The sequence below is a fragment of the Peromyscus leucopus genome, chromosome 8a (genome assembly GCF_004664715.2).
Source record: "Peromyscus leucopus breed LL Stock chromosome 8a, UCI_PerLeu_2.1, whole genome shotgun sequence".
Lineage (NCBI taxonomy): Eukaryota > Metazoa > Chordata > Mammalia > Rodentia > Cricetidae > Peromyscus > Peromyscus leucopus.
In genome coordinates this window covers 49,481,293-49,493,695 of record NC_051085.1, presented here as the reverse complement: position 1 = coordinate 49,493,695, position 12,403 = coordinate 49,481,293, and the positions used below count along the sequence as shown (strand labels likewise).

At 48.0% G+C, this 12,403-nt stretch overlaps 1 protein-coding gene across 1 annotated transcript; it reads left to right on the top strand.

The window, feature by feature from the left end:
• The first annotated feature begins 630 nt into the window (after positions 1-630).
• On the top strand, positions 631-9,469 carry LOC114691400 (mas-related G-protein coupled receptor member H-like). Its single transcript, XM_028866697.2, has 2 exons — positions 631-792; positions 7,640-9,469. Exon 2 carries the CDS (start codon positions 7,669-7,671, stop codon positions 8,632-8,634), a length of 966 nt encoding a protein of 321 aa, XP_028722530.1. The 5' UTR covers positions 631-792; positions 7,640-7,668; the 3' UTR covers positions 8,635-9,469.
• The last annotated feature ends 2,934 nt before the right edge of the window (positions 9,470-12,403 follow it).

Genomic DNA, 12,403 nt, shown 5'->3' with positions numbered 1-12,403 from the left:
TCTCTCCTCAATGCCTCTTTCTCAGCCTCCTTCTTGAGATCTCATAAAACGGGACAACGCAACAGCCCCCGGAAAGGACAGACACAGGGTCTGGGACAGAGGCAGCCACAGCCCTCCCCTCTCCCCAGCCGACATTCCTCTGGGAACACCGCTTTCTGTTCTATCGCCCACCTCCCCACACGTAGCCCTGATAATCATGTCTTCTGGCCATCGTCTGTAGCAGAGAGGTGGGGAGGGTAATTATCTCAGTGGGAATAGGCCAAGAAACCCCACAGTACCTGTCCCAGCGGGTGGGTTGAGGGCTGGTGCCTGTAGGCTGGCCCTCCCAGGTCTGTGGGGAGAGTAGAGATGCAGGAAGTAGGAGGGAGAGGGATGGGAGACACAGAGGCACCTACAAGCAGAGTGCTGAGACATGCTTCCGGCTCACTAACAACCTGGTGGACGTGATGAAATGCCAGGCTCCTACTGGGGTAGATTGGGATATTTTCCCATTAGCTGGGACTTGATGCAAACCACCAAGAGTGTGGAGTGATTATTGGTTTGACTGACAGGTCTCAGAGGAAAACTGGCCCCGCCCTCTGCCCTCAGGGCTTGCCAACGGGAATCTAAGTTTCACTGGCCAGAGATGAGGCCAAAATAAGACCCTGAGAACAGACTGGTGCCAGACTGGTGTGGGCTCTTTCAGCCTTCCAGAACCGTCTTGTCTGCTGAACAGGGCCTGAGAACCAACCGAAATAGCAAGCCCTAAGGGAAGAACCAGAGATCACCACAGTGGCTTCACACCGGCAGACTGTGAGTGCTCCTTGCTTGCCCCCTTCCAGAAAGAGCTCTATGACTGAGCGTACAGGGAGCTTCCCTCCCCCCACCCCCACCCCAGCTCTCTGCAAAGAGGGCCACGCTGAGAGGAAAGAGAGTTCGCTCTGAGAGACTCCCCATGGCAATCTCGGGGGGGGGGGGGAATATGTCTTCTGAAGCAGGGGTCTTCTGGCTTGACTGCAACCATAGAGCACCATAAAAAGTTAAAAGGTCACCTAATAATCATGTTCCATATATGTGTGGGCGTGCGTGCTCACAGGTGCGTGCACAGCGTGCAGGGTGCTGGGTCTGCACACCCACTGAGAGACACTTGGTTTGGAACCCTGAAGCGGCACCAGAAATAAAGCGTGGCTCTGTTCTATTTTGTAGTTTCCTACTAGAACGTTGTCACACAGATGTGAGCACATTTAACTCCCGCTGAGCTGCTTTGATTGACTGGATCTGAGAGCCAGGATGAGAGGCGGAGAGAAATCATTAGAAAAGACCATAAATAACATGTTCTGGACACCAGGCTATAAATCCAAAATGGGGTGGGTGCCTGCAAAGCAACTGGCCGACCCCCATCAGAACATGTGGGACCGTCTGCGGCAGGTTTAGCAGACTCTACCCACTTTGAAGATGAGCCCGGCTTCTCCTAGGAAATGCCCTTCCCTTCTATGCCCTCCTGGCTTCTCTGCAGTGAGAACTTCCAGGGATAGTTACAGTGTTCGCTGAGGTATAGGTATCTGCATTCAGACAGGAGTTAGAGAGCTCTTGCCTGCAGGAAATGGTATTGGTAGCAGGTTGGGCAACTGAGGCAGGTCCTCAGAGCCCAGGGTCCTCAACATGTTAAATGAGGATGCCCTCCAACCTCACTGGGTTCCTTAACAATCATATGGAATCAGCCAATCAGAATGATTAGTATAATTGTACTGATTTGTTCTGCTCTCAAGTCTACACATTTTCTGTCTCTGTCTCTGTCTCTCTCTCTCCTTCTTATCTCTGGTTTCTCTGTGTAGCCTTGGCTGTCCTGGAACTCACTCTGTAGACCAGGCTGGCCTTGAACTCACAGAGATCTGCCTGCCTTTACCTTGCCAGTGCTGGGATTTAAGGCGTGTGCCACCACCACCTGGCTCTACTTTTTCTCTTGAATTATGTTTTGTTCCTATGGTCAGAATATTAAGACATACAATTCAAGTAAGTTCCTTTTTGTTTACTGATACGCTTGGATCCGTGCAGAAAGGTTGGTTTGGGCAGTGTTACACAGACAGACCCATGCCCTTATTTCTTCAGACGTCCGTGGAAGTGTGGCCATGATGAGCATGAGCTCACTTAACATGCCGCTCCACACTCAACACTCGGTCTCCAGGCAAGCGGCTTCCCTGGTGGCTCCTGGTCTATAACAGAGACACCCAGTGGAATCTTTCTGCCCCACCCCCCTGACTCTGCTCTTAGCCTAGGCCTTGGACAGAGGATTGTGACAGCTGACTTAGTGAAGTGGAAGAGAAGGGAAGAGAGGGGGGTTTGAGCGGGAAGGGTCTGCACTCACCTGTGCCGGGACCAGCCCTTGAGAAGCCAAACTGGCCTGCCTGGAGGTCTGCGCTTTACCTGGAGAAGACCAGTGGAAGCCACAGAACAGATCAATGCGCCTTTACAGGCCAGCAAGGACCTCAGTTCCCACAAGCAGAAAATATGAGCAAAGCACACAGAGCATTCTGTTCAAGAAGAAACAGAACATCGAGACTATACCACCTTGCTGAGCCCTGAACTGCCCAGTTAAAACTTTCAGATGTCTTTTTCCCCCCATCAGGTTAGCAAATTTTGTTTTATTTGAGAAAAATGATCAATACAGAAAAAGTTTCACTGTTCACCTCGATTGTGAAAAAAAAAACATTTAAAAACATTTCTATTATTCTTTGAGAATTTCAATGCATGCAGTATAATTTTATCATGCTTACCCCCACCTTCCTGCTAACTCCTCTCAGGTCCACTTCCCATCCCTTTTTCACAACTTCATCTCCTTTTTTGGTTTTCGGTTTCTTCCCACTGAGTCAGGTTTGAGCTGTCCATATGAGCGTGAGGCCATCGGCTGGGGCATAGTTGACCTGCCGGGGGCCGTAGCCTTAGAAGTGGCTCTCCCTCTGCCAGGAGTCATCAACTGTCATCGACTCTTCAGTGAGGGGTGGTGGCTTGTGAGTCCCTCCCCACTCCTTTCTAGAATGTTGACTGGTTTGGTCTTGTGCAGATATTATATCACGCACAGCTGCTGGGTCGCTTTTAGCCTAGACCAGCATCTGTCTCACTCCCTAGGTAGCCGAGTATGACACCACCTTCTGATAGCCCTGCTCCTTCCTCCTGAATCCTGAGATTACAGGTATAAAACCCCGTACCCAGTGTACGTGGTGAAGGGGATCGAACCCAGGGCATCCTGAGAGATGAGCAAGCAAGTCTTCTACCTGCTGAGCTACATCCTTAGCACTGGAAACCAATTATTTTGAAAATGGCCAATCTAATGACCTGCATGTGTCTGTACTCTGTGTCAAACACTTAGAATAAAAGTACTCTTAAAAAAAAAAATGAAATCTAGGGCTGTGGAGATGGCGCTGTGTGTAAAGCGCTTGCTGGCAAATGTGAGGACCAGAGTTTGGAATCCAGAAGCCATTTAAAGTCTGGGAGAGTGTGGTGGCTTCCTAAAATCTCACTCGGTGCTTGCGAGGCAAAGATGGGATCCCTGGTGCAACTAGCCGAGTTGTTGGGGTCCAGGTTCAGTGAGAGACCCTGTGGCCTAGTTATCTTTCTATTGTTGTGATAACAACCATAACCAAAGACAACGTGGGAAGGAGTGGATTGATTTCATCTTACAGTGTCAGTCCTACAGCACAGGAACTCAAGGCAGGAACCTGGAGTTGGGAACTGAAGCAGAAGCCATGGAGGAGTGCTGTTACTGGCTTGCTCCCAGGCTCTCGTTGAGGTACCTGCTCCATACTTCCCAGAACCACCTGCTCAGGAGAGTCACCACCCACTGCGGAATGGTCCCTCCCACATCAGTCATCAATCAAGAACATGTCCTACGGACTTGCCTACAGGCAATGTGATGGAGCCACAACCAGGGTTCCCTCTTCCTGGATGACTCTAGCTTGTGTCAAGCTGACAAAACCCCTGCGATCATCATGCTCTCCCTCAAGAGATAAAATAGAGAGCTATGGGGAAGACACTCGGGTCAACCTCCACACACACACATGCAAGGGGCAAAGAGGAGGAGCGGGAGGTGACCAGCTGATTTCCTCAATAACTGTGCAAAGTGCTGCCGTTATTACCTCCATTTTTGCAGACAGGGAAACAGAATGAAACAGGTCTACAGAATGAAAGCCGCCCAAGGTCAGACAACCCTGTCCTGGAGATGGAATTTAACCCCAAACCTCTGAGCCCAAAGCCAGTGTTCATGTCTATTATGCTTTTCTGACTCAAGCCTTAAGGTCTCCCAGGAGAAATGGTTGATGAAGTAATTCATCCCAAGGAAGAAATTAGAGATTTCTGACTCCCTGCACTCAGAGACAACATCCACACTCACAGCTCTGGCCACTCTTCAGACGTTGACCACAAGTCCCAGTCACTTTATCTGTGGTTCAATCCATTTCCCCAAACAGATTGTAGAACTCAGCAGGAAATATTTCTTTTTCGTTCTTTCTTTCTTTTTTTTTAATTTTTTTAAGACAGGGTTTCTCTGTGTAGCTCTGGCTGTCCTGGAACATCACTCTGTAGACCAGGCTGGCCTCGAACTCACAGAGATCTGCCTGCCTCTGCCTCCCAGGTGCTGAGGTTAAAGGTGTGCGCCACCACTGCCCGGCTCAGCAGAAAATCTTCACAGTGGATTTCAAATGTTGGCACAGTGGTTATAGAAGAACAGATATGAAGTGTGAGGAACAGAGTTTTCATGCCCTCTCTGCCCCCACCCCCAGGAATCTCGACATGTTCTGTTTTTTGGACTATCTCTGAACTCCATTCTGTCTGGGGAGGGTCTGTAGAGACTCTAATACCGACATGATCTTTGTCCACTGGTGGCCAGCTCAACATTCAGGCCCTCTCCTTCCCTGCGGGTTGAGCAGTGAACCTTCCAGTGATCAAGTCCATCCTGAAGCTATCTAGGGGGCAGCCAGCCATCAGTCACTGTAAACAAAGATAAACTACTGTGGAGATCCCAAGGTTGTTTAGGAGTTGTACACCAGGAAAAGAATGAAGACCCAAGGTGAAGTCCATAATAGCAAAACCCAGTTCTAACTCACGTTAAGTCTGAATCTACCAGCTATTCTGGGAAATCCTGCTGAGTCTCCAGAAATATTCATTCTGAGTTTCTAGGGGAGACTGAAAGCATCTTTTAAAACAGTGTCTAGCCAGATGGTCGTGGCACACGCCTTTAATCACAGCACTGGGGATGGAGGGCACAGGCAGGTGATCTCTGTGAGTTCAAGGCCAGCCTGGTCTGCAAAGCAAATCCTGGGACAGCCAAAGCTGTTACACAGAGAAGCCTTGTCTCAAAAAACCACCATAGGTATGGAGAGAGAGAGAGAGAGAGAGAGAGAGAGAGAGAGAGAGAGAGAGAGTGAGTGAGAGAGAGAGATGATAGATACATGATAGATAGATAGATAGATAGATAGATAGATAGATAGATATAGATGATAGATAGATAGAGATGATAGATAGTTAGATGATAGATAGATAGACAGACAGACAGACAGACAGACAGACAGATAGATAGATAGATAGATAGATAGATAGATAGACAGACAGATAGATAAAAGCTTGTCTATTGTAAAGAGAAGACTGCTGTCCTTTATGGCTGAGTCTATAAAAAAACAGCCTAGGATGTCCTTGCTCTGTCAGTGCTTCTTGAATTGCTCCCACACTTCAGTTGGCCGTGGTGAGATCATCCTTTGGGCAATGGGGACGCTGAGTAAGGAAGAAGTAAGAATTACGCCGTCACAGCACCCAACAGCACCTGGGCACCCAGGCTGTCCTGGGTCTGGAGACTACAATTCTGCATGACTGTCCACTCTTGATAGCCTTCTCCTCTGTGGACCCCAGCTCAACAGAAACTCCTTCTCAACCTACCCCTCTTCCCACCTTTCCCATGACAAGGTTGTCTTCTCCTTAAACCCAAGGGAGTGACCTTCAATGTCCAAGAGGGAAGCATCCAACTGTCCGTTAGCTGTATTTCTTGGTGAACTGGTAAATGAGTGTAGCTGTTCTAAACTGCAAACTGAGACACGGGAACAGGAAAATAGCTAAGGAGAGACATGGCAGAAGAGATCAGCAAAATTCTACCTATGCCAGAGTTGCTTGTTCTCTCTGTCTCTCTGTGTGTGTACTATTTCTCTCTCTCTCTCTCTCTCTCTTTCTCTCTCTCTCTCTCTCTCCTCTGTTTCTTTTCTGCTTCCTTTCTGGTATATGCAAGGGTATGTGGTGGTGTCCATGTGTGTGTGTGTGTGGGTTCTTGCCTTTGCAGGCATCTACGAGTGACAGAAGACAATGTTATGTGTCTCCTATTTCATCAGTCAGTTCCCCATCTCATTTTTTAACCCAGGGTTTCTCAGTGAGCCTGGAACTTGATGTCCCAGCTAGACTGGCTGGCCATTGAGGCCCCAGGGTCTGTCTGTCCCCACTGCCCTGCCGTACCCAGATTTGTTTGTTTTGTTTTGATACAGGGTCTCTCTGTGTAGCCCTGGCTGTCCTCGATCTCACTCTGTAGACCAGACTGGCCTCGAACTCAGAGATCCACCTGCCTCTGCCTCCCAAGTGCTGGGATTAAAGGTGGGCGCCACCACTGCCCAGCACCATGCCCAGATTTTTATGTGAATGCTGAGGATCTACGCTTAGGTCCTCAGGCTTGCACAAACATTGTTTCTGAGCAATCTCCCCAGCCATGGTTTCTTCTTTTTTTAATGCATTGGCTTTTGCCATTGGTGTATTTCAAGTTATCTTTAAAAAAAAAAAATCCTGTTCCTAATTCCATCACCTGGTTCTGGTAAGAACTCTTAGAAGTAAGAAACACATGGGCTTGCCCACAGAGCCAGGCAGAAAGAAGAACTGTTGTGGATGCCAGTAGCTGGGCCGAGGTTGGACATCAGCCCCGGTGTTAGTGGAGGGGATGTGGACATTTCAATGGCATCTGCTGGGTAGAGAAACGGAAGATGGGAGAATGGGGCAGGAGATGGAGAGAATGAGAGGACACAGCAGAGGTCTCTGGTTCCCCTTATCCCTCATGTGGGAGTGTAGCACAAATTCTAATTGGTCTTAATAATAAAAACCTGGAGCCAGCTATTGGGGTAAATACTGAAAGATCAGAGAAGCAGAGCAGCCAGCCACTAGAAAGACTTCGTACCTCTAGGAATCCTCAGACTGAAAGGGCCAATCAGGCTCCTGTCTCCTCCTGCCTTATCACTTTCTCTCTCTGCTCAGCCGTATCACTTCCTGTCTCCATCTCCCTAGTTCTGGGATTAAAACCGTGAGATTCCCAAGGGCTGGGATCAAAGGTGTGTGCCACCACTGCCTGGCTCTGTTTCCCTTTTAGACTGGATCAATCTTGTGTAGACCAAGGTGGCCTCGAACTCACAGAGATCCATCTGCCTCTGCCTCCCTAGTGCTGGGATTAAAGGTGTGCGCCACTACTGCCTGGCCTCTGTGTCTATCTAGTGGTCAGCTCTGCACTCTGATCTCCAGGCAAGCTTTGTTTGTTAGAGCACAAAAAAAATGTCACCACATGGGAGAGAGCCTCCCCAGTAGTACAAAGCCATCTTGAGATGTAGAGTAGATGACACTTGTCACTGTCTTCCATTTGTGACCGCAGGAGACCACAGAGAAAGAGATTTCCCAAGAATGGAGCCCTTGGCAACGACCTTTTGTCCTCTGGAATCCACACAACACACCGGAAACAAATCTCTAAATGAAACTGCCTGGTCTTCAGAGCAAACGGCTGAGTACAGTTATGTTTCTATCTTCCTGGTGATGTGCATGCTGGGACTGGCTGGGAATGGATTTTTCATATGGTTCCTAATCTTCTGTGTCAAGAGGAAGCCATTCACCATCTACCTCCTGCACCTCGCCATTGCCGACTTCATGAATCTCCTCTGTTCATCCATCATTCAACTAGTGAACATCTTCCACATCCATGACGACAACTTGCTGACTTACGTCATCTTCCTCATGATCTTTGGCTACAACACGGGCCTGCACCTCCTCACAGCCATCAGCGTGGAACGGTGCCTCTCAGTCCTCTACCCAATCTGGTACCAGTGCCGACGCCCAAAGCACCAGTCCGCTGTGGCCTGTGCACTGCTGTGGTCACTGTCTGTTCTCGTGTCTGGGTTGGAGAGCTTCTTCTGTATTCTGGAAGTGATGCCCCAGTTCCCAGAGTGCCGTTATGTGTACATATTTTCCTGTGTCTTGACATTCCTGGTCTTCGTGCCTCTCATGGTCTTCTCCAACTTAATCCTCTTCATCCAGGTCTGCTTCAACCTGAAGCCACGGCAACCAGTCAAGCTCTATGTGATCATCATGGCCACGGTCATCCTGTTTCTCGTCTTCGCCATGCCCATGAAGGTGTTGCTTATCGTCGGCTACTATTTCGACACAACAGATGAGTCTGTATGGAAATCCCTCCCTTACCTGAACATGCTGTCCATTATTAACTGCGGCATCAACCCGATTGTCTACTTTGTGGTAGGCAGTCTGAGGCGGAAGAGGGGTGGGAAGTCCCTAAAAGAAGCACTGCAGAAGATCTTTGAGGAAAAGCCGGCGGTGGGCTCTAGGGAGAACGTTGCACAATTCTCTCCACCTTCATGACCTTCTGCTAGGACATCCCCAAGGCAGGATTCCCTGTGTGGGAAAATAACGCAGTTCTGAAACCATCCTCCCACCTGGCGGCTCACCAAGAGTAAAGAGAAAGTCCTTCATTCCTCCTGGAAATAAATGATAACAAAACACACTGTACCCATGACACACTTGGCCACTGATAACTTGATGGAAGCTAATCATTTTTTTTCCAGTACTGGAGATTGGCTCTTGAACATCACACATGCTGGGCAAGAACTCTAGCACAGAGTTCTAACCCTGGCTTGATCCCACCTTCCCAGCACTATAACGTCTCACTTAATCTTGTCACTCTTATGATCCACTGTTGTTAACCTACTGTCACAGATAAAGGCAAGAGGTTTAGTAAGGTTTCAGGGTATGGATGATGTTGAGCCGGACTGTGACCTAAGAAGTCTGACCCTCAGACCCACCCTTGAGACCGTAACATTCAGGTCAGTCTTCCAGAGGTCAACTGTTCATACCTTTGTCGTCAATACCACTCCTCACTTCTCCCTTGGGTCCCTCTTTCCATCTTATGCTTTGAATGCCTCAGAAGGGAACATGTTAGTACATATAAGGGACAGACGACATCATGCTTCCTTACAAGCATATTCACTATTCATGCACTGAGAATTCACCATGAGACCAACTGAGAGATAGATACATCCCATGAACCTTTAAAGACGTCATCCTATAAGAATTAGAGGGAGAGCCTCAGCAAGCATGAGTGAAGATTTGCTTAGGCATGGACATTTTCTCTTTATCTCCCTTCCTGCCTCCCCCTCCCCCCCAGTCTCCCTCCTTCTCTGATTTTCTTCTATCCTTACTTAGTGTTTTGAGACCAGGTTTTACTATGTAGCTGTCTGGCCTCAAACTTTCCAAGCTCCTGCCTCAGGTTCCTGAGTGCTGGGATTACAGGCACATTCGGCCATTCCTGGTCTCCTTTTTTCCATCCTTTCCTCTCTCCTCCTCTCCTTTGCTTAAATATGAGGTGCTTACACACCCAGGAACAGCATGTAGTGCATTTTGTTGTAAAATGTGTACAAAACAAACCCGTGTTTTCCCCTCCACTGTCCCAGCATACAGCTATCACCCGACCTCCTGCCTCAGCTCTTTGCTGAGCGGCTGATTGGAAAGGCTGCTGCCGATACTTTTGAAATGGAGTGTTTTCTGTTTTTATTGTAGAGAAAATGTTCTGCAGCAATCCCAAGGCACAGAGAAGGACTTCACTATTTTAAGGTCAAGCCCAGCTTCTCAGCACTATTTATAGATTTTGTTCATCCAGTCATTTTCTTACTGGGATAAAAATCCCATAATACAACTAACTGGCTTTCATAAGATAAACCCTTAAATGTAAACCGGACAAACTAGGAATTATACTGAATGCTTTAAATTTCGGTGGCTTTGGGCCTGTTCCAACTATGATGAGAAGTGACAACTATGATAAATCATGAGTTAGAAAAATGTATTTTAATAAATATGACAACTGGCTAATATCCCTTAACATATGGAATGTTCAACTAAACCAAGAATAAAAATGGTGGGATACCAATAGATAAATGGGTAAAGACTAAATGGAGGACAATTTATTTATTTATTTATTTTTAATTTTATTTATTTTATTTTACAATACCATTCAGTTCTACATATCAGCCACGGGTTCCCCTATTCTCCCCCCTCCCACACCCTTCCCTTACCCCCAGCCCACCCCCCATTCCCACCTCCTCCAGGGCAAATCCTCCCCTGAGGACTGCGATCAACCTGGTAGACTCAGTCCAGGCAGGTCCAGTCCCTTTGGAGGACAATTTATAATCCCACTACAAACAAGCAAAAATGACCCATAGTCAGAAGTGTTTGAACTCAGTAGTTACCAAAAATGCTAATTAAGACAACAGAATAGAGCCAGGTATATCCAGAGCCATAATCGGAACACTTAGAGGTGGAAGCAGGGGAATTCGTGTGAGTTTGAGGGCATCCTGAGCCAGTTACTGAGATCCTGTCTCAAAATAAATAATAAAGTGAAATAAAATACCTGAATGCTGTTTTAGCTCATACAAATGGCAAAGCCTAAAATAAACTGCTGTATGTGTATGTGTGGTGCTTGAGGAACAAACCCAAGGCCTCATATGCTAGGCAGGGACTCTGTCATGAGCTTTACCCCCTGCCATGTGTGAATGTTATTAGTCAAGGGGTGAGAGGGGCCTCTTCGGATACCACTGAGTCTCTACCTTCACGGTTTCCACCTCACTCCATCCTGAACTGGGTTTGGTTTGTTGAGTTTCATGCTGAGGAGGGAACTGGACCTTTCCTTTGGTGGCCGAGATAGGAGAGTGTCTTGCCATTACCTCTCAGCTGGGGATATAACCTTACACCCTCATCAATCACATAGCTGTGAGGAAGCGACTGGCATCATCGCCAGAAGAGCACGGACTCCGACTGGACTCTGGAGGGAAGATGGGTCCTTCCGAGCTACAAGCCCTGAAAGCGTCATTCCTTCCATAACTTCTACCTTCCTTCAAAAACTTGCCCTTTGGTGGGGTGTATTTGGCTTGCTCTGAGAAATGTGGGGAGAGACCGTCACGGTGAGCTTCCCCCCCTGAATTTGACAATGAGATGTAGCTGAGGAGATCATCCTTCACACCCCAGTGTCCTTCTTGAGCCAGGACTAGCTGTGAAACCACAAGAGACCCTGACATCCAAGCGCTTTTTCTCTTTCCATTTTTAATGTCGAAAAGCAGAGAAACAAGCTTTTGACTTACCTAAGGCAGCTCCGGGGAGATTTTCTTACCCCCTGCCCCTGCCGCCTGCTGTCACCTGTTTCAGCCTCCAGGATTCACTCTGCTGTGGAGAACTGCCTCAGTGATGGAACAAGTTACCGATGAATGAAGCAATTCAGAGTCCTAACAGAAGCCCTTGGGAGCTTCCCCCGGATGTGAAGGAGGCTCTTCGGAGAAGTTAGGGGGTCAGGTCAGATCTCATGCTCAACTGACTCCATCCTTTCCCGAGCCTGATCTCAGTCAGTTCAGGGCAAGTATTTTATTTCATAGTCTATATCACCGGGGATCCAAGAAACACTGGCTGTCTGAGAAGGTATTAGTAACTGTGTGTTTAGGCAGCTGGAGCCAGGCTGGTGGAAGGCTCAGTAGGTAAAGGTGCTCGCTACTAAGTCTGATGACCTGAGTGGGATTCCACATGGTGGGACCAGAGAACCTACTTTTGCAAATTGTCCTCTAACCTCTCACGTGTGCACCCACCCAGCCACACAAATTAAACAATGTAAGTACTTAAAAATTAAATAGCAGAATTCAATCATAAAATGCCGTTGGTTCCATATAAGAAGAGAGAACTCCAAATACTATTATAACACTGTTATCCCCTCTTCATTTATAACCATTTCTTGAGGATGCACTGTTTCTGGTCTTGTCTAAGGTGCAGGGGAAGGTGTATAGTGAGCCTGTTCTTGTCTGGACCCCCTCAGCCTCTAGGCTGATCAGTCCATGAGGCCAGGACCTGTGCAGCATCTATCTCCAGCTCCAGGAAGTTTCAGGCACCACGAGGTACTTTTCTTCTGGAGGACCTGAGTTCAGTTCCCAGCCCCCACATCAGGTGGTTCACAACTGGCTGGAACACCAGCTCTGGGGGATCCAATCAATGCCTCCGGCCTCTGGCTCATACCCCCATGCAGACACACACACACACACACACACACACACACACACACACACACACACACACAGCAAAACACATAATTAAAAATAAT